The sequence below is a fragment of the Apus apus genome, chromosome Z (assembly GCF_020740795.1).
Source record: "Apus apus isolate bApuApu2 chromosome Z, bApuApu2.pri.cur, whole genome shotgun sequence".
Taxonomy (NCBI): Eukaryota; Metazoa; Chordata; class Aves; order Apodiformes; family Apodidae; genus Apus; species Apus apus.
Window position 1 is genome coordinate 50,808,178 of NC_067312.1, and position 23,442 is coordinate 50,831,619.

The window sequence follows — 23,442 nt, forward strand, 5'->3', positions numbered from 1 at the left end:
CTGGCCCCTCTTTATTGACACCCACCCTTCAGGTATTTATATACATTAATAATATCCCTTCTCAGTCTTCTCTTCTTTAGATTAATCACACCCAGGTCTCTCAGCCTTTCCTCGTAAGACAGGTGTTTCAGTCCCTTAATCACCCTCCCAGCCCTCTGTTAGACTCACTGAAGTAGATACTGTCCCTCTTGAACTGGGGAGCCCAGAACCAGACACAATACTCTAAGTGGGGTCTCTCTAGGGCAGAGCAGAGGGGGAAAAGAACCTCCCTCAACCTGCTGAACACTCTTCTTAATGAACCCTAGGATACCACCGTCCTTCTTGGCCACAAGGGCACACTGCTGTCCCATGGATAACTTTTCAAAGTTATCAGAGAACTCTCAAAGAAGACAGATAGGTCTCTGAGTTAATACCTATTCTCATTAAACAAGGCACAAATAACACTAAGATGCAAAACTACAAGCAAGAAGTTACTTAACCTTTATCCAGACTGTGACTTCATTATCGCAAGGTAGTAAAGAAATTTAGAACTACATACAAGATGGCTAGCTCTGATTATCTGTACATTAGTTTGACAAAGACAAGATGAACGTGCTCATAAAATGTTCCTTACTGCTCTCATCTTAATAAATTGTTATATCACAATTGCACCTAACTTGTATTTGTTAGAACAAGTTTTTTTATACTTACCGGGAATATGAAGTTGGAGATAAGCAAGTAAATGTTTATTTTGGCTTTATGTAAGGTTGAATTTCTGGCGTATGTTTTATTTTCAAAACCAATTTGATACTCTGCATTCGGTCTAGTATTTGGAACAGCAGGTTGGGAAGCCAAATCTCTCTGACTTACAATGCTTTCCCACAGTGCTGGTGGTTCAGCCTTTGTTACTCACATAACAAGACTACTTCAGACTAAAATTAATGTTGCTGAAAGTATTTCATGGGTAGAAGGCCAAAAGTGGGGCAAAAATGGCTCTGGATTGCTGAGGATTCTTTTATCATTTTTGTATATTTTTATGCATGTAGCATTTAAGCTCTATTACATGATCACACTGGATCTCCTTCTGGCTCTGCCTTCTTTACTGGAAATGATGTTATTTGCTCCAGCTTGCCTATGAGACTGCTAGGTTTTCCCCTCTCCATGTTGCTGCTGCTGTTCCTCTCTCAAGCTTTGACAGAACCAATGGGGCCAAAGGTTACTAGTTCTTATCTTATTTTGCTTATCTGTTGGGCACTCCGGTCCATCTCCTGACTGGCTTTATTGCAGTTTTTCTTCCCACTCAGTTGCCAAGTTATCAAGAGAAGGTTTTGTATGCACAAATTGCAATCTGGTAGAAAATAAACTGACTACCAAAGCAGCATCCTGGGATCCACCATTGGGCAGAGATTATGCAGCATGTGAATGAATGTACAACTCCTATGTTTTGTGTCCAAAGTGATTATTATTCCCCTGACTAGAAGACGCAGAATTGAAATTTTGCAGTTTATGTCACAAAAAATAACCTGTCTTTCCAAATTTTATGGAAGTAAAGTTGGGATTGCATGAATCTTTCATGTCTGTTGACATACATATTTCAGATCTCTGCAGTTGCCTTTTGCCCTGTCTGCAGTGTGTCTAATATTCTGCTCCCGCAATCTCTTCAACAGTTGTCCCTGCCAAGTGCCATACCTCCAGCTCATTGCCGACTTCTCAGCTCCTTTCAGACATAAGAAATGTTACCAGGTACAGTTTCTATGCCCATAGTGCACTGAACTTCCGTGGTGCCATGTTCAGTTTATACCCAAAATTACTTCAAAGCCTACCAGATACCCTGTTTTTCTACTTCTTTAAGGTCATATACAAAGTTTCAGAATTTGTTTGGCCTATGTCCAGAAGCCACCTCTCTGAATACCCTGAGTTATTCAGTGCTGCCTGATTACTCTTCTAGATGCTCCTTTTTTTTTTCTCACAAATGCTATATTCTTCCTTACAGTAGAATCCTTTATATTGACCACTTCCAGTATGTTTTATGTAAGATATGTTGGTTAATAAGACAAAAGGACTTTATGCCTGTAAAATGAAGTTGTCTCCATAATTCACACAGATGTTGCAACTGAGATTACCACTTAAACCACTGGCATATAAACGGCTTTCCTGGCACCTTCTGCAATCTAAACTCTGCCCACGAAGATCCATGCAGGTTGCTAAAGGCAGTCCTTCATTACCCAGGCTCAGGAGCTGACATGAAAATAGAGGTTTCACTGTTCCAAACACTGTAAATTATTAGATTAAAAGTGATTTTATCTTAACAGTTCATTTTAATCCACAGGATAGTATGAAGACAGAAATGTTACTATCCCCATTTTACAGACAGTAGAATGAGGCATGGGCATAATGAGCAATTTCCCCAAAATTATGCAGGAAATCTGTACTGGAGCAGGGAACATGAACTCACAGATTTTTATTTCATTATTTTTAACTGCAAAACTAAGAGGAAACAGGAGCACTATTAAAATTGCAGGTTCTGAAACACCCATGCCTAGGTCTGCCAGACACTGTATTTCCAGTTATTGTCCTACTCAGTTCCCTAGAGAACAACCCCAGTTACATAAAATGGTTTCTGTTTCTGAGAGACATTAACTGGATGCCCTGTGTTCTTTCCTTGGGTCTAGAGAACTTCACTCTGCACCACAAGCAGCTCCCTTCCCCACCTACCAAGCATCTCAAAATCTAATGTCACCTGCCAAGTTCTCGTCAGTATGGAATTCTTACATCAGAGTTTTGTGTATCCGCTCTATGGCATCCTCCAGCTCCTCCTTCTGGTCTGGAACAAAGCGGTACTCCGAGACGTAACCTGCAGTGTGCTTATATGGGTCATAGTCTCCCAGTTCAGCTAGAGGACACAAGAAGAAAAGAGAGATCACCTGTTTTCAGCACTGTATGTTAACCAAAAGGTATGTCATATAATCCAGCTCTTGGTGCCAAGCCACCTCTTCCCAACCAAGTGTCAATTTAACATGCAGTCAGTTAAAATACCCGAAGAAAGTACAGAACTGTTCATAGTACCGCACATAAAACAAATACAATATTTATTCAGTCATTTTAAAAGAGAAATTGAAGGGTCAAAAGAGCTAGAGGTTTTTAACAGTAAATGTACCACTTCTACAAAACCAGGTGCAATTTTGTCCAAGCCAACAAAATTGAAATTCAATTACATACATTATTCAGCAGCATACGCAAAACAAGAGTTGAAGAAAAGTCTAGTTTGTGGAGTATCTACACCCTCACAATGAGCTGTAATATTACAGACAGAACTGATTCACATTCTTGCTGGGACTCCTAACATCAGTGTCAGCGTGGGAATGTAAATGGAGACAAATACTCTAAGACACCTGGAGGTACACCCTTCTAAGGGTAAGCATTGTTTCTTGTGGGGAAACACAAGATTTCATTTTTTAATAAAATAACAATATATTGCCTGAACATTAATTTCACTTTCAGAACTAAAATAACCTTTAAAAAGAGCTTTCATAAAGAAAAAAGCCAACATAATTTCTCTGAAACAACCCTGATTTAGATACATTAGTCATATTAGTTTACATGTTGCAATGCAATTACAAAAAACAAATATGCATGTTGGTCAGAACTGAAGTCTACTGATATTAAGCATAATTGCGTCTATCTGAGAAACTCTGCGAAAGCTAACATTTCCATTTTTTAATAACCCTGAGTAAAATCTGTATAGACTGCGCTTTTTTTGATAAAAGCTTCACAAATTGTTTCTATCCAATGCCTACTAAGCCAAAAACACAGCCAAAAGGAGGCTTTAAGAGCCAAGATGAGAGAGACTCATTTATTAACTGATTTATTTCCAGAATGTAATGATGTTTCTAGAACAAGACAGAAATCTGTTCAGTAGAGATGTTGAGAAGTTTCTCTGCAAAACCTCCATAAAAACCATATGGTCATAGAATAAGAAATAGGAACTACAACAGCAACAATTTCAGCACTTCCAAAAGGAAAACTAGTATATCCTGCAAACTGTGCCACATGTGCTGATTTTTCCACCATCACCACTATAACAGTCTCCAGTCTTGGACCACAAAAAGAGGAAAACAATTCATGTGCTAAGGACAAGATCTGCTTGGAGACCAAAGGTGACACCCAGGCACAACCTGAATGGTGAAAGCATGGCCTGTGGTCAGAGCAGGACATGGGTAGGAGAGCACATGGCCCCAGCTCCTCCCCTGGATCTCACCAGCTGCTAGCACTGGGAAAAGACACCACTGATATTATTAGAGAAGCAGAGCTTCTCAGCTATTACTGAATTCCCACAAACACACCTCATATCACCTAGGAATGAAAAAAGCAGTCTGACACATCGCCCTTGGAAAGGCTGCTAACCTCAGTGCTGACACTCTGGGCTCGTATTTTCAGTACCTGACACAGACATTTCTCATGTGTCTTGATATACTTTGAACAGCTGCAACTCCAAAATAAATGGACATTTTTTTATAGAGTCAGTGGGAATGTAATGCTTGACGGTGTCAGGGCTAACTTTAACCTACTGAATCTAACTTCTGCCATGCTTTAACTCTCCTCTCTCATGTGAGCTTCCTCATTGTTTTGCAATAGAATATCTGAGATTGGAATCATAGGAATGGGACAACAGGTCACCATGCCTTAAAAAATGGCTAAAGGACAGGAATTTATTTTTGCTACTCATTTTTCATACTACTAAGATGTTACAATTTTTTACATATTTTCCTGCTTCGTATTTGCAGTATTTTTTTCAGGAAAGGCATATATGCTAGTAAAGTGAAATGTACATTGCGAACAGTTTTGCAGAGTATGACATATCACATTTCTTAACAGCAAAATGAAGTTAAAATTAATTGTACAAAAATAAAAACTGCCTGGAATTTTAGCTTTTCAGAAACACATATAACACACTGTGAAATTCTGTATTATGCTCGCTCACACTTCATAGACAAGTTAATCTGCCTTGTGTCTGGTTTGGTTTGGTGGGATTTTGTGTAGCAGCGGAAGGGCCCCAGGAGTGGCTCCTGTAAGAAGCTGAGAAGCTCCCCTTGCTCCAAACCCAGCCAAGGAGCCATTAGAGGGACAATAGATGCGCCTCTGCCATTAACATACAAAAGAGCTGAGATAAGAGCTGAGCAGAGAAGGAGGGGGGAGAAGAGCTGAGCTGGAGGAGAGAAGTGCTGGGGAAGGAGAGCGGTGCTGGTGGTTGGTGAGGAGGAAGGGGAAGAAGGTGCCCAAGCAGAAGTTTCCCTGCAACCCATGGAAGACATGGCAGCTGTCCTGCTGCACTCATAGAGGAATGTGGTGGAACATTCCCTGAAGGTGCCAGGAGAGATGAACTTGGCCACTGGACTTGGATTCTGTGGCCAGAGAATTTGCTGCCTGTGGACTCTGATTACACAGCTTTGGAAGACCCCAGTGCCAGGGGAGTTTGTTCCCAAAGCAGCCCATGACTCTGTGGGAAGCCCAGGCTGGAGCAGCTCCAGACCTCGTGGGAAGGACTCATGAAGGAGAGGTTCGTGGAGGACTCTCTCCCATGGGAGGGACTGCATGGGGAAGCAGGGAAGGACTGTAAGGAATCCTTCTTCCTGAGGAGGAAGGAGCAGCAGGACCCACCAGCCTGTGAACTGACTCTAAACCCCATCCCCTGTCCCCCTGTGCCGCTGGGGGGAAGGAGGGAGAGAAAACGGGAACAAAGGAGTTTGGGCCCAGGAAGAAGGGAGGGGTGGGGGTAACATATGCAAGCCCTGCTCTGTGTGTTGTCTGTGTCCTGTGTGTGTTTGATTAGTGTGAAATTAAATTATTATTTTTTTCCCCAAGTTGAGTCTGTTTTGCCCGGGACCTTAATCGGTGAAGAACCCTCCTTGTCCTTTGTCTCAACCCATGAGCTTTTCCTCATCCAAGAGTGGGGAGGCGGGGGGGTGGGGCTTGGGGGGGGAGGGAGTTGAGTGAGCGGCCTTTTGTTGTCGTGTTGGGCCCAAAACCACAACATTTGGTTATTCAAAACTGGAAATGAAAGAAGACTATTTTTTAAGCTGTATTACGTGTTGTTGAGTCACACTCGGAACATGAATAATACAAATAATTTTTGCTTAATACGTATCACTCATGAGAAATATACGTTTAACATAGAACAAATTACAGATACACGTCCCAGCATAGTTCATCATATTTTGGTTACTAGTTGTATTTGAATAGAGTTTGACCTGTAATGTGAAAGGAGTAACTAACTGATAGACAACTCATTTCTAATTGATTGCTAATTCTATCAAGTACAACATCCACTTCTGACAAGCTAACTACCGATGGGTGAATGCAGACAAGTGACATATAGAACTAAAAATCTTCTCTACAAGACAAAACATATCCAGAATGTCTTAAATTACAGAATGTCATTTTGGAAATAATCTTTTATTTGACAGACTTAGCTTGCTGGAGGCTGCCAATAGCCCATAAAATCTAAACCTCTCAATGAAGGTTTTGCCACACTTTATTTGCAATCCAGAGTAAATAAAAAAGTATTAATTACATTATAGGATATTCCTCAGCAAGGCAAACTTTGGCACTATTCAGACTGACGTTTTAACTTCTTCTTACATTAACTTCTATATTGCTTCTATATTATCATCTCAAAATGGTCATATACTTACAGTTCTTTAGTCCTTTAGTTCATATTAATTTTGTTCTGTTTTGAAATTAATGCTTAAAGTGCTAGCAAAGTCTCCAGCCACCACTTAAAATTAATCACAATGCAGAATTAAATAAAATAAGCCCGCAGTTGGCCAGAAAAACTTACACTGAATTATATATGCTCCCAGCTGTGCTGCAGTGTTGATTGGACAAGGTAAACGGCCCTGTAAAACATCTTGCTTCACCTGCAAGAAAAACTGATACCTAAAACAGAGAGAGAAAACAAAGTTATAATTTCAATATTGACTGTGATGCTCCAAGTAATGTTCCATCATCTTCAAGTTCACTGAAAACATACCACATACCATAACTATGTGATAGTCAAAAACTGTATTCCTCTCTGAATTACTTTTCCCCTATTGATCTTGAAGTAACAACTATAACTAATGTAGTGAAAGAAGACAGGAAAGGGGTCACTTTAGTTTTCCTGTCTGTTTATAGTATGCAGATACAATTAATTTTCCTCCTAAAAATGTATTTTCTGTTTTGACTTTAATTGAGCATTCAGGAAGTGGGGAAGAGGGCTAGGAACCAGTAAAATTGAACAAGAAACCTATCAAAGGGCCGAAGTTCAATCTTATCAGTGGACAAACCTAGACAGAACTGAGCACTGGATAAATCTTTATTCAAAGGTTTCCTCTCCACACACCAGAGTATTAACTCTAGACTAGCAAGCAGATCTTATGGAGTCCATATCCCCATGAAAAAGATGGTGGGCATACCATTAGCAGCTAACTGTATCTGTCATAGCAAGGGGTATGCTCCTTCTTGGAACAGATATAGTAGCAGTAAAAACTTAATTTGCGAAGTCATAAACTGCTTCTACACTTAATAAAGTACATGCTAAGACCACTAATAGTGAAAGAATATGCACAGAACAGATGGAAAAGTGAAGACAAGAAAACAAGCCATCATACAAAGAATGTTTGGTTTTGCAACTCCCCATGCTAATTTATAGGAAATCTTTTAATATTTGGAGATTTATGCAGTGTTTTGTGTTTCACATAATCCTAAAGCCTGTTTCTTGCACGTAGTTCATGCAAAAGCTAACAACACTGAAATGGCAGCTTTTGGAAGAAAAAAGAATGGTAATCCATACAAGCATATAGCTTTTTCATTATTCAATAACTCAGCTTCCTCTACATAGAGCCGTTCAGCTACACTGCAAAGAAGTTATTCTGCGTTAGTACAAGCTACTTATGAAAGCACTTTGTAATGATTCAAAGTGCATCTATGTTGATTTCAGGGAAGTTCGCAAACTGAAGGTTTTATGAAAGCTGATCCACATACCATTTTAGACCCAGACAAATTTACTAAAGTTTATCTGCCCAGATGAGCCTCTGAATAAGGACGTCAGAGTCCTTCTTGTTAATGATCTCCCAGAATATCTGCTGTGACAGAAACTACAGTAGGAAAATACATCCCTAAAAAATGGCTAATATTCATTACATTAAAGGACAGGGGCACTACCTAAGAATTTTCTGGGAATGCCATTCGGCAATATAAAGCACATACACTCAGTGTTTTCTCACTTTAAGAAATAACTTGTTTCTAGCTTATGCTTGCCAGTCCTACTTAAGACAAATCTCTGTATGAATGATGATAATGACAAAGATTATTTTACACGTACTGTGGTGTACACAGCATCTCTGTTTTAACATGAGACACATTTCTGATATGCACTTGTCTTTCTGTTAACACTTCACCACTTCTACAATGCAGAACTTCATACGAGATGATGCTACAAATGTCTTTTCCATGTAGAGGTATCTGAACCTCTGCATTCTCATAGTTTAGTATCAAAATAAAGCAGGATAGGAAACTGCAGAAAACACCACCTCCCTGCAGAGTCAGAGCCAAATGTCAAGTACTTAAGTGACTCCTATAAAGGGAACAAACTCAATTCCCACTGAAGCTGCTAAAAAACAGACCTTCTGTCCAAACTTGTAGCTAACGCAAACTCATCTTGTGTGCTGTTGTGTTTATCATGCATATATGATAGTGCCTAAGAGCTAGTTTGCTCTAGCAAACACATCAAGCAATTAATATTATGAATTACCATAGTCTTAGCTTTTGCCTACAAGCCAGATAGATTTTCCTATGAAGTAATTACAAATTTGACAGGTTTTCATTTTTTTGCAAATAGTAATCATGTAACACCACAGATCGTCAACAACAGAGTTTGCTCTCATATCCAGTAAAACAACAAACATATGCTCCAAAGACACACATCAGTTAGCACAAAACTTTTAACATGTCACTGGAATTACACACTTGGGCAGAAAATTATTATAAAGAAAAATAGGGCTTTTAACCTCTTCTAAGCAGGACGAGGTTTTATTATTGTGGGGTTTTTTTCTGAACAGGTATTCCATCCTTCCAAGGTTTAAGAGCCTACAACAACAAACGTTCAGAAATGTTGAGGGCATTTGACTATTCAGTGCATTTTGTTCAAGACTGTTAATACAAGCACATCACTTTTTTACGCCCTCCCTTTGCACCACCAGATTTTACATAAGCAAACACTGTGAAGACACAAAGGGAGGCTTACTAATTATACCAAAATGCTTCTTCACCAGATTTGCACACCTAATCAGCCTTGCAAATCACTGACTGACCTTATTAGTTTTTGAAAATTTAGCCCCTGCCATTTCCCAGACAGAAATCCACCCTGCCCCCCAGGTAGGAATCAAAACAGGCTCAGTGGCCAAAGCTCCCTTCCTAGGGCCACCTGTCTTCCCCTGTGAGCAGGGTAGAAATTGCTTCTGGAAGAGTATGGGAAACTGCATCAAGCTTTCATGGTAGAGTGGCATGACACTGCAGCCAGCAGTACTCTTGTACCTGCAGAGTCACAGTGTTTATTATTTTCACCAGGGCAGCCACAATCTTGTATTGAAGGCTTCCATTCCTGTTGTGCCATATGGAAACAAAAGAATTTTCTCATTGTGGTACAAGAATATTCTGCCTGTGCTGCAACCACGGCCACTTATCATTAAGGAAAATTAGAAACCCTGTGTGCATTCTAATGAATTCTCATGTGTCATATTCCTAGGACATCAAAAGGAATATTTTGGCATTTATTAGTGCAAGCTAGCATACTAATTTAGTCCGCCTACCTATCCAAATTCTAAGATTTCCTTCTGAACCTAAAGCTAATTGTTTGAGACGTTTAGTAAATAAAGCAAACAGAAAACCCTGTGCATCAGAGTTCAGGCAAGCATGTGTGTGTATCTGCGCATGCGTGTACCTATATCCATGTGTGCACCCTCATATTTCACAGGGGCCAAGCTTAGTTAAAAGAATCAAAAGCTTGTAACTCTTCAATTTCATTTGCATATTTTTAGAAAGATAAAAATAAATCCTATTGAAAAACAGCTCTGGAATTTAAGCTATGGTCAATAAAGAAGAAAATTCCCTTAATTTATTTTTGATATTCAAGTAAACTCGAACTTTAATATAGCACAATATAAATTCAGATGTAACAATGCATTCCTTAAAAAACACACACAAATGCAAATCAAGTACATTTGTTTTTTGATGTACCAGAGTGGAGTGCACCTTGTCATCTTCTGGGCTTCTAGACAGTTGTCCATATTGACCACTGTGATGCTAGCCATAGTTCTTCTACACATATATTCAAGGAAAAACATTCATACATTCAAGCAAAAAAAAAACCCAACCCAGCCATGCTACAACAACATGAACCTGGCTGGAACAGAGTACTACCCTGAAATCAAGAAACTACACTCCTGTTGAATACTGTACCTTGTTATTTCTTCTTTAAGTTTACATGGATCCTCTGCATAGAATTTAATGCCAAAATACAGTGTGTATGGTGGTCCAGCTGCGGGAAAAAAATATTTGGTGCAAAAGTTAGTTGTTATGAGCTGTTAATTGTTATGAATTGTTACTAGTTGACTACAAACCAGCTACTAAGAAACCTATGTTAATATTTTCTGAAACTTGAAAGTTTCAGAAAAAAATCTTACATCCACGTAGCAAATCCATACCTCTACGCTCATTACAAGTGAAAAGAAAAAAGAAAGTATTTTTCTTATTTTAATTCTTGTGTTTATGTCTTGTGTTCATTTATTCACACCTTGTCTATCTTCTTGGAGCTTTTGCTTATTTTGAAGATTTAACTTAGAATTTCATTGCTAACATATTATTTCTCCATTATTTTTTTTACAATTTGATTTAGACCATTAGGTACTTTTTCCACCAAAACTTTTTTAAAAATGTAATTGTGCTTGAAATGTGGTTTCTGGTCGTAACTGATAACACTGAATACTAATCCCTTCCGCAATTCCAAATATCTTATGGGACAACTTTAATTATCTACCACTTCAATTAAAAAAAAAATAATTAAAAAAGCTGTTCTAATTCACGTTTTAAAAGTGTTATTCTCCCAAAAGATTCAGTTAACTCAGCACCAAAATTCTTACAGGTACATTTATTCCATGCATGCTCCACTTCTGTATCTTTTTATAGGTCTCCAAATTCTTGAACAAAATCATCTTACCGTGTTATTTAACTATAATAAAAATAACAGATCTTCTATCTGTAATATCTCAAGAGTGACAGTTACAGCAGACACAGTAAGAGGCAATACTTTGACTTGCAGAAGCAAAAAGGAATCTTCAGTTGTTCACAATACAGTGTGATAGAAGTATCACAGCTGCTATAAAATTAAATGTACAAATAAAGAATAGCACCATTTATTATTATAAAATAAAATTTAAGTACAGGGAAGTTTTTGGACAATGATCACACAAATTATTGGAAACTGACAGTTTCTGAAATTTTGATACAGCTATGAACAACAGTAATAAACTTGCTCAAGAACTATCAATCTGTTGTGACTAGAACATAAACACACAGGCTGTATATACAGAACTTTGCCTCTGTTACTTTATCTTCAGATATGTTCTTTAAATTCAAAATAAATACATACTGTTTATCAATTCTTTATGTTCAGCAAGGGTCTTTGCAGGATCCAGCCAGTACTGTGAGACAGAGGATTATGGAAATTAGTCACTTAACACGGAAAATTAATACAGAAAAACTGCAATTCTGTATTTATTAATATCCTGATATTTTTTAGCAGACTGACACACTTCAGTCTGCTAATGACAAACTTCTGCCAGCTTCTGATCAGAGAAACTCTGTCTGTCTAAGTGTAACATTGCACATCTCTGAGGGTTAGGGTGTTCCTAAAATAAAATCTGTTTCGTAAGAGCCACCACATCTCAGGCTTATGACAAGCTGGCTCTACAGATGTATCATACTAGGTACCCACTGGTGTCTATCCAGTCTGCTGTAACTGGTCTATGGATACGCAACCTTGCTATTTTCTTCCTGGGAGATTAACCTAAGCAGGTTAACTCCAAATAACAGCAACTGCAAAGCATGTAAGACAGGACCTACAAGGAAGGAATGGAGGGGTTTCCCTTGTTTTCTGAAAACAAAAAGACTTTAGGGGTGAATAGGCATAATAGCACTTTTCCAACACCCCGGAAATCTCTCTAACAACATAGCGAACAATTTTTCTTAATGTCTACCAAGTATTCTTTAACTACAAGGAAAGAAAAATTAGGTTTGACTTTTCAGAAACTGTTTCTAGAAGCACGGGAAGAGAATGACTGGAAACTGGCACCAAGGTAGGGAGAGCACAGATTTTTCCACCAGTTGGTTTACAGGACTAGTTGGTCAAATGTGTCAGAAATGACACAGGCACTAAGGGATGAACTGTTAAACGGGTTCTCATAGAGTTTGATCAACAGACAACTTGCAGTATAATTTCTCACTCATTACTCTGCCCTGCTTTTATCGAACTTCTAATAAAAGTTATCCTGATGTTACTGCTGACCATAGATGAGCTGTGTACATCACATTATGGCTACACAGGTCACCAGCACCCCTCTCTTGTAATCCCTCCAGCCACTTATTTCTTCCTTAGCTTAACATTTCCTTGACTCAGTTTTGGAAGAAGGTGCAGAGGCAGTTGCCAAGATGATTCTTGTCTTGCATTTCTTCAGTTGTCTTCCCTCATACACAATTTTTTTGGACCAGTTGAGATTGGCACTCCTTCTAAAAACACTGGAAACAAACAGACGGCAGAACACAGCTTCTAGAAAGAGCAAATTAAGGCAGATTTAATTTCCTCACTTAGTACCCACATCTTTTTAAAGTGAGGAACCAAGTAGACCAATGAACAAAGAAACTCCTTATCTGCAACCCTGCACTAACCCTATAGAGAGTAAGAATAAAATGACTAATCAGACAAACTCCTATCCAGAGAACTTCTCTGGACTAAAAAAATTCACTATTAGACACAGTAGCATAAAGAAAGAACTACAAAGCATTTGAGTGGAAAAATATGAGCAACTCATTTAACTAGTGGTTGTAAACAACTATCATTAATTTGACAAAACATGGAAACAAAATACTTCCATTAGCTACTGATTCACCTGCAATAGAAACAGCTGCATGCCTTGTTCTTAGCCACTGCTATTACAAATCCTGGAATGCTTGTTAAAAAAATTTACTAAATTTTGAAGTAAAAAACCAAAAAACTTCAGTACATGCTTATATCCATAGCTATTCAAATATAAACCCTCTTAACCTCAACAGAAGGTGGGAAGGAAAGAAAAACTTGTCACACTTGTTCAAATACCCTATTAGAACTCCAAATCAGCAATCTTCTGAGCTAGCACAACAGGCTGATAAAAAGATTTTACAGTGAACAGGCAGAAAAAAGACAAGATTATGTTGTGGTACACATTCTGGCCATGCGGCGTGGTCAAAATGTGGTCTGACCTCTTCCCAAAACACTGTACGAACAACACACTGTCAAGCTAATTTGCTTATAATTGACAGCTTTGTCTTACACTGCAAGAGATCAAAACTATCCTGTTTCAAACTCAAATAAAAATCTATCAGGGAATAATTCCTTTACTAAGTTTTCCTGAACTGAAAACAGCTTCAAGACATAATTGCCTTACAGTACTCTTTGCAGTTTAGCTTTCCATAGGTAGATTGGTTATTTCCAAACAAAATAACAGATGTTGACGGATATTCATTCACATTTGCAAGTTGAGCATGGAACAGTTACAGAATTCTGATTGTTTCTGCAACATGAACTTGACCACCTCTTGCATCCATGTGATTCATTGGCTGCCATGAGACAAACCAGGACTCAGCCAAGTAATTAAACACTGTATGGACACCTGTAGACAATACAATCAAAACAAGAGTTGCAGTGGAACTCTTAATTCTCACTAGGCTGTGCCTGACTGGTAAGTAAAACTTTTTTTTTCCTATAGTCTTCTGAAGGTACTTTCCAAGCTTGGCAAGGGGTCAAAATTCAGAGGAAAAACTGCAAATTCAGATTCAGGGGGAATCTGAAGCAAGAAGAGGGAAAAAATCTGGTTATTTGTATCGCTAAACATTTCCTCTCCTTCCCTGAAACTGAGCTGGCAGGAAGGACTGCCCTCTCAGCTGTCATCCCTGAAGATAGATTGCTGCTACTCCAGCTAGTGAAAATAAGCATCAGCTGGCATGATGGTACACGCTTCTGAGAGTACCACAGGCCTCAGGACCTGCATGTGGCATAAGTGAAGTTAAACACTTCAGCTCAGACTGGTTTAGTGCTGGGACAGAGAGTGTGGGGAAGAGAAAAGAATGCCATCTGCCTTCTCATTTCTCCAGTAAGTATTTAGCATTGTGGCAATGCCACAAACCCATGCTTAAAATCACTGTGTAGCTTTTTATTACTTCAAAGGCTGCCAAAATTTTCCTGAAGAATGCAGAGGGTGGGGGGAGGACAGGGAGATTTCTAACATTTTATTTGCAAGCCAAAGATGAATGGAATTTCATGGATAATGAAAAGGCATTTTTCAAATCAATGTTAGACAATAAAGATGAGAACACTTACAAAACCATGAACCCTGACAACAGAGCCTTCTAAGCATACATACGCAAGCATACATAATAACGTGTATTAGATACCTGTTAGATGTTTACATATATATGTATAAATAGTGTTGGGTATAATTACAGTTTTGAGCTCACATGTTAAAGCCCAACAGAAAGGGAACAAAAAAGCACAGTATCGTATTAACACAATACACTTGCACAGCAGGTGCTGACAACAAACCCTGCATTTGTGAATGCCAAAGTAACTCCAACATGCAGCCTCACTCTTTTTATCTGTTTGGCAGCCAACATGCCACTACTCAGTGATCTCCCATCTGTACCTCTGCTGCACAGACAGCAAGAAACTGATCTGACTTACAAACAGCTCACTGCTACTGCAGAGGGGTGGAGGGCACAGCATATATTCATCCATTTGCAGGGGATAACTTCTGTGAATCTGAAAGGGGAATTTAACATTTACAGAACTGGGAAAAAATTAATTATTCATAAATAGTCCTAATCATCAAAACTATCCAGTTATGAAAGTGATGGCTACTGGACTACTGATCATTATTTACTAGACCACATACTATAAGTCTAATTTCATGCTCTTTAATTTACTAAGACAGATTATAAATATACAATGTTATTAAAGAATATAATTCCCTTTTAATTTTTAAGTAGAAATCATTAAAACTGTGCTTCAAAGTACAGCATATCTAAGAACAGACAGGCTCTGTTGTACATTGTACTTTTACAAATCTGGCTCCCATACAAGCCGGATGTGTAACTAGTATGCATCCAAGCACCATGCAGTATTTCATATTTAGCCCTTTTAAATGACTGCAAACATTCTTCCGCAAATCTGGAACCTTCATTCCTTGTATCTGCTTAGGGTTAAACCTGGGTCAAATTCCATGAACCTGTTTGAAACAAAATATTAACTAGGTTGAAATGTTTGCTGTGGTATCAATCAATGAAGTGTATGGTGGAGAAAAATCTATCAACTTCAAACTAAAACCTGTCTCAATTAGATTCTCATAAAGCTGTACCCATCATGTCATGCTTGCTAGTTTTTGTTATCATTTACAACAAGAAAAACCTTCACGTTCAAATGAAAACCCAGTATTTTCAATTATAATCTGAAACTATCAAGATTCTTCCACAATCTATGACAACACTAATGATCAGAATTATTTAATCAGTTTTTTCTGCAAATATTCGTGCAAGGAATCTAAATCTGCCAGGCTTAAAATGTCCTTATTATATAAGAAATACATAAATCATTAAGCAATTGCTACATACAAATATGTACTCCTGTCTTTTCTTTATTAGAATCTGAATCACGTTGATTATATTCAGTGTCAGATCACCAACCAGTGTGAGTATCTTGTTGATCCTGCTACACTAAAAGCTTATTCTTATCACCCTTAACTCAGCTGACCATCAGCATTATTTAGGTTGTTTTGATTCATTAATATTCTTACAAAATTTCTAGCTTCTAATTAATATGAATACTGTTTTTTTTCCACTGGTTATGCTATCTACTTCAATTTCAGAAAGTCTTTTTCTTTCTAGACAATTTAGTATGCCATACTTGTGGGCAAATGTAAAATCCATATGAAAACAAAATACAACCTTAGTACAATTCTTTTTTTTATTTTCTTTTTTTTTTTTTTTTTTTGCTTCTAAGATCTTGAGATCAAAACAGATTGCTTGCTGGGGTGAAACCACAACAACACTACATTATATGACAGTAATTCCCTACAGAACAGGCACTTTTAATTGTCATAGAACCATAGAATGGTTTGGAAGGGACCTTAAAGATCATAAGGTTCCAGCCTTCCTGTTATGAGCAGCCTCACACTAGACCAGGCTGCACAAAGCCTCATTCAACCTGGCCTTCAACACCTTCAAGGAGGGATCATCAACAGCTTCCCTGGGCAACCTATTCCAGTGCCTTTCTACCCTCATGGTGAAAAGTTTCTTCCTGATGTCTAACCTAAATCTACCCTCTCTCAGTTTAAAACCATTACCCATTGTCCTATCACTATCCTCTCTGATGAAAAGCCCCTCCCCAGCTTTCCTATAGGCCTCCTTAGAGCACTGGAAGGTGCTCTAAAGTCTCCCTGGAGCCTTCTCTTCTCCAGGCTGAACAGCCCCAACTCTTTCAAGCCTATCTTCATAGCAGGGCTGCTCCAGCCCTTGGATCATCTTGGTGGCCCTTCTCTGGACCTTCTCCAACCGCTCCATGTCTTTCCTGTGCTGCAGGCTCCAGAGCTGTAGGCAGTACTCCAGGACCTTGTGCTTGGCCTTGCTGAACTTCATGAAGTTGGCACTAGCCCACCTCTCCAGCCTGCAAAGGTCCTTCTGGATGGCATCCCTTCCCTCTAGGGAGCCAACTACTCCACACAGCTTGGTATCATTAGCAAACTTGCTGAGGACACACTCAATCCCAGTATCCAGCTGGACAAGCACACAATGCATTGGGTGAGAAACTGGCTGATGGGTCGAGCTCAAGGGGTCATAGTAAATGTGGTCACATCAGGCTGGCGACCGATCACTTAGCAATGTTCCACAGGGATCCATCTTAGGGTCAGTACTCTTTAATATATTCATAAGTGACTTAGATGCAGGGCTTGAAGGCCTACTTATTATTTTTGCAGACGACACCAAATTGGGAGGAGCGGTTGACCCTCTGGAGTGCAGAGAGGCCCTGCAGAGGGATCTGGACAAATTAGAGAGCTGAGCAATTGCCAATCCCACTTTACTCTGCACTGGTGCAGCCCCATCTTGAGCACTGTGTGCAGTTTTGGGTGCCACAGTACAAAAAGGACATAAGGCTACTGGAGTGTCCAGAGGAGGCCATGAAGTTGGTGAAGGGTTTAGAGTGGATGCCAAACAAGGAGTGGCTAAAGGCACTGGGTCTGTTCAGCCTGGAGAAGAGGAGACTGAGGGGAGACCTCATCGCAGCTACTGCTTCCTCATTAGGGAAGGAGGAGGAGTAGGCACTGGCCTCTTCTCTCTGGTGACCAGTGATTGTACCTGAGGGAAAGGTAGAAAGATGTGCAGGAGGTTTGGGTTGGACATTAGGAAGAGATTCTTCACTCCGAGGGTGGTGGAGCACTGGAATAGGCTCCCCAGGGAAGCAGTAATGGCACTGAGCCTGACAATATTCAAGAAACATTTGGACAACGCCCTCAGGGACATGGTGTGAACTTTGGAGCTGTCCTGTTCTGGGGCCAGAGTAGGATTTGGTGATCCAGGCTGCCTGAGGAGGTGGTTGAGCCACCACCCCTGGAGACATCTAAAAAGACAGATGAGGTGCCAGGGGACAGGGTTTAGTGGTGAATGCAGTAGAGTTAGGGTAGTGGTTGGACTCAATGATCTTGAAGGTCTTTTCCAACCAGAATGATACTGTAATGATGTGAATCCCATTGCCTATGTTTCCAAAAAAGGTGCTAAACAGCACTGGTCCCAATACTGACTCCTGGGGAACGTCACTTGTCACATGCCTCCACATGGACACTGAACCATTGATCACAACTCTCTGGGTGCATCCATTCAGCCAATTTCTTATCCACTGAGTGGTCCATCTGTAAAATTCATGTCTTCTCGGTTTGGAGACCAGGATGAAGTGTGGGACAGTGTCAAATGCCTTGCACAAATCCAGGTAGATGATGCCAGTTGCTCTGCCATTATCCACCATCTCTGTAGCCTTGTCATAGAAGACCACCATATTGGTCAGGCATGACTTGCCCTTAGTGAAGCCATGTTGGCTGTCACCAATCACCTCTTTATTTTCTATGTGCCTTAGCAGACTTTCCAGGCGGATCTGTTCCATGATCTTGCCAGGCACACAGGTGAGACTGACTGGCCTGTAGTTCCCTGGATCTTCCTTTTTCCCCTTTTTAAAAATGAGGGCTATGTTCCCTTTTTTCCAATCAGCAGGAACCTCACCAGACCACCATGGCCTCTCAAGCAAATAGAAATAAACAAATATTGTAAACAAGTATTTTTTCTTAAAATCTTGCCCTTCTTTTTATAGTTAAGTTACATGCTGCCTGTTGCATCTGTAACCTTATCTAATTTGTAGCATGTAGCATGGCAACCTGAGCATGCTGCAGTTACTTTATTAATCAGGCCAGATGGATCAAGAAGCGACTTTCCAATACCTGAGTTTGCACAGCAGGGATATGCAACTCATGGCACAGGCTTCTGTGCTCAGCTTTGCCACAGCTGAACTGATCTATCACTGCAGCACAGTGACTCACAGTACAAAGTTTAGCTTCTCAAGAAACTCAGTATTGCATCTCCCCGCTGTCTCTATGTGCCCTCTGGGCTAGACAGCTGCGAAATATATTGCCATGGGCTACCTCCTACCTGCTGTGCCCTCAGGTCTGTATGGTCAAAACAAGCTTCCTCATAGCAGAGGAGAAAACACACATCTGTGCTACAGACTGGATGCACAGCACAGGGACAGCATGTTAGCTCCAGAGTAGTACACACGTGTTCGCACAGCACTGCACCTGCATGAACTGGGGCTGGGGAAATGAGCCTGGCTATGACACTGAATTAAAACACTGACATGGCTTTCTTTATTTGTATTTTTTCCCAGAGATGCCCAAGGAAGTATCAGTACAGTGTACATTATGAATGTAATAGTTCAGATTAGCACTATACCGAATAAGAAAATAAATATACTTGCATCACAGCCTGCTGTATGACACAGACATGCCTCCTGCAGCTTCAGGTTAACTGGGTTTAGTGTAAGAGTTTGGTTAAGGATAGTGAGGGGGCAGCCTGATCACTGTGAGATTGTAAAGTGCACTCAGATTTCTGGAAGTAAAAAGTTTTTATTACCACCAGATATTTAAAATGCTTTCTATAGTCTAGTTTTCTGCCCTAGGGAGTTTCAAAACCTTTTCTGTAAGAGAAGCTCTAATAGTATGACTCTCTTCAGCATGCTTTTGTGATTTGACAAGGAAATGCCTTTGGGCTTCAAAAGTACCCTTTCCCTGATCAAATTCTGTTCAGCTTTTCCTGAGATACTATGTGCCAAGATTGTTGTTTTCATTCTCACTTTCGTGTGTCTCAAGAAAATACTGGCCTCCTGACAGAACAGTGATTAGCACAACTATCCTAAGGCACAATGGAGATGCCACAAAGGCTGTAGTAGCAAGGTGACTATGTGGGGAGCATCTGGGAGCTGCAGCACAGTGGGAACCAGAAGTGAGAGGAGCAGGCAACCCGCACAGCCCGCCGGCTTACCTGGCATTTGGCCCCTCCTCCATTAAATGGAAGGTACATCACTGGGCTGCTCTCCTCCCCAAATACTAAAGCCATGAGACTAAAAGGCAGCACAGTTTCCAAAGCCACCATCAGATTCTGCAACACAGAGTCTGTTATGCCTGAAAACACCAGATGAGGCACAACATCCCCCATTTCTGACAGATGAGGCCCTGTCAGTCAAGACGCAGCTGACCATCCACATTAAGAAGTATAAGAACTGTACCAGGTCTCAGCTCAACCTAAGTCAAGTGTCCACAGTTTCTGCAGCAATGCAAAACAATCAGGTTAATGGCTAATGATGAGGCACATTGAGATTCAGCGGCACTCAAAACTGGTCTTCCTACTTGAGTATTTCCACCAAAAAAGGTACTCAAATATTACACTAAAAAGCACCATATAGTTTGTCAACCAAAGCACCTAGAGGTTAGGAAGCACTACGGACAATGTATAGCATTAGTTCAACTCATCTGTTTATTCAGGTGTACAATATAGCATTTTGAAATGCTATATTTTAATTCATTATTGCATTATACTTTTTGTTTTTCCTTAGGAAGCCTATCCTGTTCAGAGCACAAAATAGAAACAGCTTGCACTGTTCTGGCAATTCATAATCTTTCAGAGCTTGATTTTGCAAGTTAAATGCCATCCTTTTACCATGAAGAGTCTGGAGGAACCTGGAATGTCAATCAAGCAAAATTTGTGTAACATGACCAAATTACTACCCTAGAGACAGTGTCATACAATTTATGCTTTATCCTACTGTTCATGGTCTTCCCAGTCCCACTCAGTTCTGTCAATCTGTTTGCTGCATTCAGCCACTCTCTCTCACATGCTAATTAGTTTGTTAACTGTTCAGGAGAAGAACATTTTAATATTATGCATTCATATACTACATAGCACAGTGAAACCTTCTTCACTGATTAGAGTCTGACGAGTACTACTAAAATAATTACGATGCCACCCACATAAGACGTAGCACACCAGCACAGCACTTAGAAAGACCACCTGGAAGTGCTGAGGCATGCAAAGTAATGGGGAAAATAACACATTCTTTCAAATCCTTAATAAAAAAAAGTTTAGTTTGTGACTGGGTTGCATTCTTTAAAATATATAGTTTTGTCCACCCTGTTTTATTTCTCACTCAGTTAACTATATAGTGTGACAAAGAAACTGAGCAAAAAATAAAATATTCTTCACCACAAGCAACATATTAATAGGTAGTCTAACCTGCAAACACATTTCTCTGAGAGTAACTCAGCAGCATTGTTTTAAAACTAATTAGCACAGTAACCTTTTTCCCCTTCCCTTAGGAAATCTACTGTGGTCAAAACATATTAAATCGAAAATCCAAATCTAGGCTTCTTGCTAGCCATTAGAGGACTAATTCCCACAATAGCTCAGAGAGATTTAGCCATATTCAGTCTGCAACTGAATATATGTTTACAGCTAATGCACAAGGCATTGCTTGCTACAGGGAATCTTTCTCTTTATACTAGGCATTCTTAAGAGCTTACAAGTTTTCACTAAAAATAGCCTGCTAGTAACAATTGTCATAAAACACATAAAACTAAACATGGTAGCACAGGCTTACTCATTTATCAACTTTCCTAGTAAAACAGCATCAACTTTTAATTACCTCTACACAGGTAACCCACAGGAACAGGCTTTTTCAAAATGTTTTACTACAACACAGCCCAGGTGCGAAGCCTGCAGCACAAACTAGGTTGGTCACTGTGGCAGCACGTACATGGCAGGGCAGGCACACATCCATAACATGGCCCCCATTGTGGTGTCTGGCTGTACGTCCTTGGCTACTTCCCAGCAGCGTGTCAGGACGGAGCTGATGTCTGCACTGCTCTCCCACCCACCCAGGATTCTCCTGCAAAGAAAACCCACAGGCAGGGCCAGACAGAGAGTGTTCCTGTCAGGAGATGGGTGCACAGGCAGGCACTCGAGACACCTGCCCACCAGTATAGGAGCCAGGCAAAACAAGGGCTGGTAGACCTCCACACAGAGGCTGGAGCTCCACATCTGGGCTAGTGGAAACTGTGTCCTCCCAATGTGACCAGTGTCACTGCAAGAGCTGGCAAACAGAGGAAGAAGGATGAATGTCTTCATAATCTATGGGAAACTTAAGAAGGGCTGGCCAGAGCATAAAGATAAAGGCTAACATTAAATTTATACCACAAGAGTATGATGTGAAAGAAAAAGGCAAAAACACAGTATTTGTATTTGAAGAGGCTTACTTAATGGGGCTTACAGCTCGTGCACACTACCATAATACAAAATGCACTGGTATCAATACAATCAAATAATCTACTCTCTCGGCAGGATGCAACCTAAAATGTGCCTTTATGCATTAAGCTTTTCACAGAAGAGATGTACCCTTCTCTTCTTTTCATGATCTCCTACACACCATTCAATACACACTGTGTAGGCCTCTGGAAGTGTTCCAAATAACAGTCACTTCTATTTTATTTGCCTCTACAGGAAAAACAAACCACTTTTGAGACCAAAAAGTAACTACCTGCTCTCCAGTCACACCTCAGCTTCCTTGGGAAATCTTAGAATGGTTTGGGTTGAAAGTGACCTTACTGATCATCCAGTTCCAAACCCCCTGCCATGGGCAGGGACACCTCCCACTAGACCAGCTTGCACAAGGCCCCATCCAACCTGGCCTTGAAGACTTCCAGGGAGGGGCATCCACAACTTCCTTGGCAATTCGTGCCAGTGCCTCATCACCTACACACAAAATAATTTCCTCCCAATATATAATCTAAATCCACCCTCTTTCAGTTTGAGACTGTTCCCCCTCATCCTGTCACTACAAGCCTCATAAAAAGCCCCTCCCCAGCTTTTCTGTAGCCCCTTCAGGTACTGGAAAGCCGCAGAGCCTTCTCTTCTCCAGGCTGAAAAGCCCCAACTCTCTTAGACAGTCTTCATATAAGAGGTGCTCCAGTCCTCTGAGCATCTTCATGGTCCTCCTCTGGATTTGCTCAAACAGTTCCATGTCCTTCCTGTATTGGGGGCTCCAGAACTGGACACAATACTCCAGGTGGGATCTCATGAGAGTACAGTAGAGGGGGAGAATCACCTCCCTTGACCTGCTAGCCATACTTCTTTTGATACAGCACAGGATATACAGTTGGCTTTCTGGGATACCAGGTTGGCTTTCTGGGTTTAACAAAATCATCAAGTATTTGATGGGATGTATTTTTCATGACTACGGCACAGAAGTAAACATATACTGAGTAGGGCAGGCTGTAACTCTTAGCAGCAATCAGTGATCTGCTAATACTGTTCTGACTTCAATCTCTACATGTTCAAGTTCTGCTAAACAGAACAAATTGGCAAATACTTAGCCAATTCATTAACTTACTATTCTTTTTAGATGAAACATGACATCCCTCGAGGTCAGGGTTGTGTGCAGTACTCTCAGTGCACAACAGTGACTTTAAAATCATAACTGCTTGATTTAACCAGAGGCCAGGCATTACTCCCTTTAGAAAATTAAGAATATCA

At 40.2% G+C, this 23,442-nt stretch overlaps 1 protein-coding gene across 4 annotated transcripts in view; it reads right to left on the bottom strand.

Annotated features, from left to right (window-relative positions):
* EPB41L4A (erythrocyte membrane protein band 4.1 like 4A) overlaps positions 1-23,442 on the bottom strand; it is a 142,327-nt gene that overhangs the window by 67,984 nt on the left and 50,901 nt on the right. For 3 of the 4 annotated variants that reach the window (XM_051642778.1, XM_051642781.1, XM_051642779.1), the window contains exons 4-7: positions 11,666-11,717; positions 10,477-10,555; positions 6,818-6,915; positions 2,752-2,872 (exon numbers count right to left, since the gene is read on the bottom strand). In XM_051642778.1, coding sequence (XP_051498738.1) covers positions 2,752-2,872; positions 6,818-6,915; positions 10,477-10,555; positions 11,666-11,717 — 350 coding nt within the window. Of the gene's footprint in view, positions 1-2,751; positions 2,873-6,817; positions 6,916-10,476; positions 10,556-11,665; positions 11,718-15,007; positions 15,162-23,442 lie in introns of those variants that run through there. The other variant, XM_051642782.1, reaches the window with a different exon arrangement.